We start from the raw sequence: 5,184 nt of genomic DNA on the forward strand, positions 1-5,184 counted from the left end.
GACGTCAGACAACAAAGAACTTGCTGTCTTAATGTAACAAATGAATCATAACGACGACCCTCGACTTTTATACGTATACAGAGATGCTTCGAAAATGATAATGATGATCACATTTGACTACAGGTTGATAATAGGATTTTAAATGCAATGCGCTTGCCATATGAACCAAACTAGACTACTTACAGACCTATTACATATTTGTATGTGCAATTTAACAAAATATCTTAAAAGTTTGGATTAAGACAGACTTAATGGTTTGTAGATGGTTTGTAAAACCTTGCCAGAATCCAAACGCGTGGATTATATGGGCACTCTCGGAAATATCAGGACGACATTATATCAGACATTGAAGATTTAATGTTTTGTATAATATCAACTTGCAGAGACAGTGGTTACATGAATAATAAGTGACCACGACATGGTACCAGGAGTAACACGCTTACTAGATCTTAAAAGAAAAATTGTATCAGTAATAATCAACGAAGTCTACATAGAACAGAAATGGTCTTTATTGCCTCGATGATGAGAATTTCAAATCCAGGTAACGGGATTTTCTTCCTCCATCTCTGTCTTCATCTCCTCCGCCTGCTCCTCCTCCTCCTCTTCTCTTTGCTCTTCTTCTGGCGTTTCTACCTCTGCTGCAGATTTGTCTGACTTTGCACGGAAACAGGACAGTCTAAAACAGCCGACATAATATCCAGAAACGTACGGAGTCAAAAGACTGTTGGAAAACGCTATCCATTGCGATATAGGCTGGAAATACTCATGTATGTTCTTACACGAAGTGTTCGTAAGTTTGGCGTAGGTGTCTAATGCCCAGCAGGTATAAAACGGCAGCCATGTTACCAGGAACAACACAGTCAGTGCTCTCAGAAGATGTGAACTGACGAGAAAGGTACTACAGTGATGCGCCTTTATTTCTGTCTTGTTTACTGCGGATTCTTCGGACATGGGAGTGCCTGAAATAGGAATAAACGACTGCGATTGCTCCACAGAATTCGTTGTATGAGAGGAGACACCCTCGCCCGGTAAGGTATTTGGGGCACTGGAACACATCACCTCCACGGTGTCAATGCAGGACGTTGGCAGCATCAGGCTGTAGTCTGCAGATAAGACGCGAGGCGGCGACGACCAGGCAGTTCCCGCATGGCCTCCGGGAAAGGCGGGCTTTGAAGCTTCGCAGTTATTGCAAGACGTGCCAGCACAGCAGGCAACAGTATTGATGTCTCCAGTCTCGTTGATTGAAGACGAAACCGATAAATCTTTATGAGGACCTTCTGGTACCATAAAGTCGCCATCCGTGCCTCCGAAGAGTCGGTTCCTCTCCTCGGAATTTGATCCCCTGTCCGGCGATATTACTGTTTCTTCCGAACACTCAGTTGACTGATCTCTGGAGCGCCTCTCGTGCATGCCCTTATTCCCCACTGTGACTTTAAACGTCATGCCATCTTCATTTTTCTTCAGCCCAGATAACCCAGTCACTCCAACAACATGCGCGAAGACTATAAAAAGCAAGGGGCCTGGGAAACCTAAAGCAACGAGCACCCCCTTGTAGAGTAGGTACGCCCGGCTGTTGCTCCAGGTCTCCTGACACGTGAACATCTCACCAGACGGACGTGACGTCAGAAGCAAATCTCGGGCAAAGGCTTGTGGGATGTTGATGGCGATCGCTATTGTCCAAATACAGCAGAGTACGAATGCTATTGTCTTGGCGCTGACGTCTGGCGCCTGCATAGATACCTGATGCTTCCGCTGGCTGTATCTGTAACGCAGACAAACAAAGGCTATTTAGTAGTCATACAGGTATTATAACAGTAAGGAGCATCTGGAAAGTGTGCAAGCGTATGCTCTGAAAATAGATGTGTATCAATGAATGCAATCTTGGAAACATTTCACATTACGAAAGCTAAGGAATGTATTAGCATAAGCAGGATCAAGATATGTTTGCTCCGAGCAACTACCCAAGTCTATACAAGGACGTTATTTCAAAGGTTTCATTGACCTATTTGGTCAATCAGACAACAAAAATATTAACATAGGCTTCATTGGTTGGAGGATTTAGTCCGTGTAAACCATTTGAGGCTTATTTAAAACTCGCAAAATCAAGGTCAAGGGAAAGACAAGGGGGTCAAGATAATTTCCACAGCAATTTACATCTGGCAATTACATGAATGCTACCTCAAAGGTTCCTTGTGAAATATTTCTGGACCCTTTTCTGCCTGGCATATGTCTCAAAGCTTTCCTATCTTGTAGTTCCCATACGCCAGGTGATCAGTCATGACGATGCCATGCAGCTGAAAGGCCAGATGGTAACTTAAAGTCTTAAGCGCTGTAAATTCACACCATCGAGTAGAAATACATTAGGTAAATAATGAAAAGTACACACGGCAATGTTTTGCGCACTTGGCATTTGTAAGACGTTATCATTATCAATATTATGTGTTTTCTGTAACAATTTTAGTTTAAGCATTTCATTAATTTCATTTTATTAATTCAGTCTACGCATTTATTTCATTTTATCTATTAAGCCCGGAGATACTTAGTCAGGACATAGCCATTTTTTATGAGTTCCTGGGAACATTAAAATAACACAACCAAGCAAACTTTTAATTGGCAATTTGTGTAAGACCGATGGAGTATGTAGTCGTTGGGGTTTAGGTAAAGTTGTCGTTGATAGAGCGTTGGAGAATCATATCTTCACATTCAATGAAATCATAGAAAATGTCTAAATAAACTAGAAAGGCCGACATTTGCTTAAGAGCAAATACAGCATATTTCAGCCATACCCCTTCCCACGCAACATTGGACTGTTCCAAATCACCCCTGCGCAAAAATGGAACATCCTCTTAACAGTACATTATCCCCCAAAGTGGACTGGTATTGTGAATTGATTCCAGGTAAAAACAGAGCTTGCTTCTATTTTTCAGAAAATGACAATAATCACACCTTCCATTCAGAAAATTTTCATCATGACTGAAAATTGTTGAATGACTTCATGTAATGTCATTAACAATTTTCAGTACGATAACTAGGTGTAAGTTTAAAAAAGTATAAGCTCCTTGTGATGTGGGTACATTCATTATTGCAGTGAACTTTTTTTTATTCAAGTAGGGCATACGATTTAATAATTATCAAGCAGGTGCAGGTACTGTAGGAGCGTTTGTTTTCTTCAAGCTGTAAAACTGTTAAACTGTTTTACTTTGTATGCAATCAGCCATCGAGCCTATTATTATTTTAGTTTAACAACTTCCTGCCAGACCCGGAAGATACGATTGAACCTTGTTCGAGGATTTATTTTCGTCTGTCTGGTCAGTCTGTTCATACCCTCGAGGCTGGCACTGAGAGTGTTTTATTGGGCTGAAACTCTGGCAGTTTAAAGTTACTTACAATTTAAATGTTCAAAGTTTATGTCAAACAACAACAGCACTAGGAAATGTGGCCACTATAGACAGGTGGTCACTATAGAGAAAATGCTGATCTATTGACTAGGAGCCATACGTTACACATGATCATTAATCATATAAACATTGCACAGGTAAGCCAATTGTTTAGATGTACAATTAAGTTCAAATAATTCTGAAGAGAAATATTGATGAGAAAATAATCATTCTCGCCACTGTCTAACTTATAATTACGTATCAAAACTAAACGCAGATTTTCTAACTAACGCACCTTTCGCCGACTTCATCAAAGGACCGCCGGCTATCAATCAAACACGGCTGTTGATTAGACTTAGAGTTTCAAACAGCCATGTGCTGTGTGCCAGTTGACAGCGAACTTCATGCTACGTGATGTTTGACATTGCTTGGACCTTCTTTCCTACAGCGGTGCTTCTACAAAATATTTAGACTGTAACACTGAGTCCCACATGTTTTATAGAATAGAATTTGACGCAGAACAGCGTTTTTTGCTGGGTATTTTTCTTGAAACATGTTCGTGGGAATATCAGCGAGGCGGCGACGTAGGGATATCAGACCGTCAACAAAAGTCGCACGGCGGCTAACGGCGCATCGAAGATACTAGCGCTATAAATAAGCGCTTCAACTAAGGATGGCAACCCGTACAATATTTTTGTATACTGTTGAGCTAAGTAAAGTTTGTTGTTTATGAGGTTTTAGTTGTCTTTGAAGCTTTGACCCGAAATATTTTAAAGTCAAACTGCTGAAGAGAAGTAAGTGACTGCTACGATTATCGAAGCCTTCTCAATAGTCTAAAATGCAAGAGCTTCCGGGGGGGCTTCGCCCACCTGGGTCCGCCCCCCCCCCCAACAGTGGCCCTGCCCCTGGACCCCGCCAGGGACATTCGGCGGCCCCCGGACCCCTGTCCGACGCTTTGAAAAAATCCTGGCGAGAAGTCTGTACGGCCTGAGTCTTCAAGTTAACGTATTGTGTGGTCCCGCTTATGAATATTAATTAGCCTTCGCTTTCCTCTTCGCTGATTGGCTGAACCATTAATTGAATTAACTCTTCCTGCCGGCTAGACGCAGGTGCAGATGTCGGCTCTGTGGGGTAAACGTCCGAAAGATCACGGCGTGGAGAACGAAAGAAAACCAATTTCCCCTAAAAAATTAAGCCTTTTACAGTACTTTAAGCCAAAAATTTTACTTGGATCATTTTACCAACTATCTTATGCCTATCTATACCAAATGTTACTCATACCAGGGTACAGGGGTGCAAAATATACCGTTATAAGACCGTCAACAACAGTCGCACGGAGCTAACAGCGCAGCGAAAATACCATCGCTAGCGTTTCAACTTCGGATAACAAGTTATAAGTACTGTTGAACTCAGTAACGTTAAAGTTTGTTTTTAGTTGCCTTTGACGGTTTGACCTGAAATAGTGTTACGCTAAACTCCTGAAGAGAAGTTAAGTGACTGCTGCGATTATCATAGATATGCCCCTAAGAACTGATACAATATAAAGCCTTCTGAATAGTGTGAAATGCGAGAGCCTTAGGCGGGCTTCGCTCCCCCTGGCGGGAACACTGCTATATACGGGATCATGAGGCCCCGCTTATGAATATTAATTAGCCTTTGGCCTCCTCTTCGCTGATTGGCTAGGTCTTTGATTCAATCAACTCTCCGGCTGACGCGCACAGGTGTGGCTCTGTGCGGGGTCACGGAAGGTCACGTCAGGAGGCCAAAAGAAAACAAATTCCCCTCAGAAAAGTGCCAAAATAATCAT

The 5,184-nt window shown here is 42.1% G+C and overlaps 1 protein-coding gene across 1 annotated transcript in view; it reads right to left on the minus strand.

Moving 5' to 3' along the window:
* Nucleotides 1-531: 531 nt before the first annotated feature.
* Nucleotides 532-5,184, minus strand: part of LOC118411747 (neuropeptide Y receptor type 2-like) — an 18,386-nt gene continuing 13,733 nt past the window's right edge. Inside the window, exons 3-4 of the mRNA XM_035814230.1 lie at nucleotides 934-1,762; nucleotides 532-654 (exon numbers count right to left, since the gene is read on the minus strand). Coding sequence (XP_035670123.1) covers nucleotides 532-654; nucleotides 934-1,762 — 952 coding nt within the window. The remainder of the gene's footprint in view (nucleotides 655-933; nucleotides 1,763-5,184) is intronic.

This window comes from Branchiostoma floridae, chromosome 3, assembly GCF_000003815.2.
Source record: "Branchiostoma floridae strain S238N-H82 chromosome 3, Bfl_VNyyK, whole genome shotgun sequence".
In the NCBI taxonomy this organism is placed as follows: domain Eukaryota; kingdom Metazoa; phylum Chordata; class Leptocardii; order Amphioxiformes; family Branchiostomatidae; genus Branchiostoma; species Branchiostoma floridae.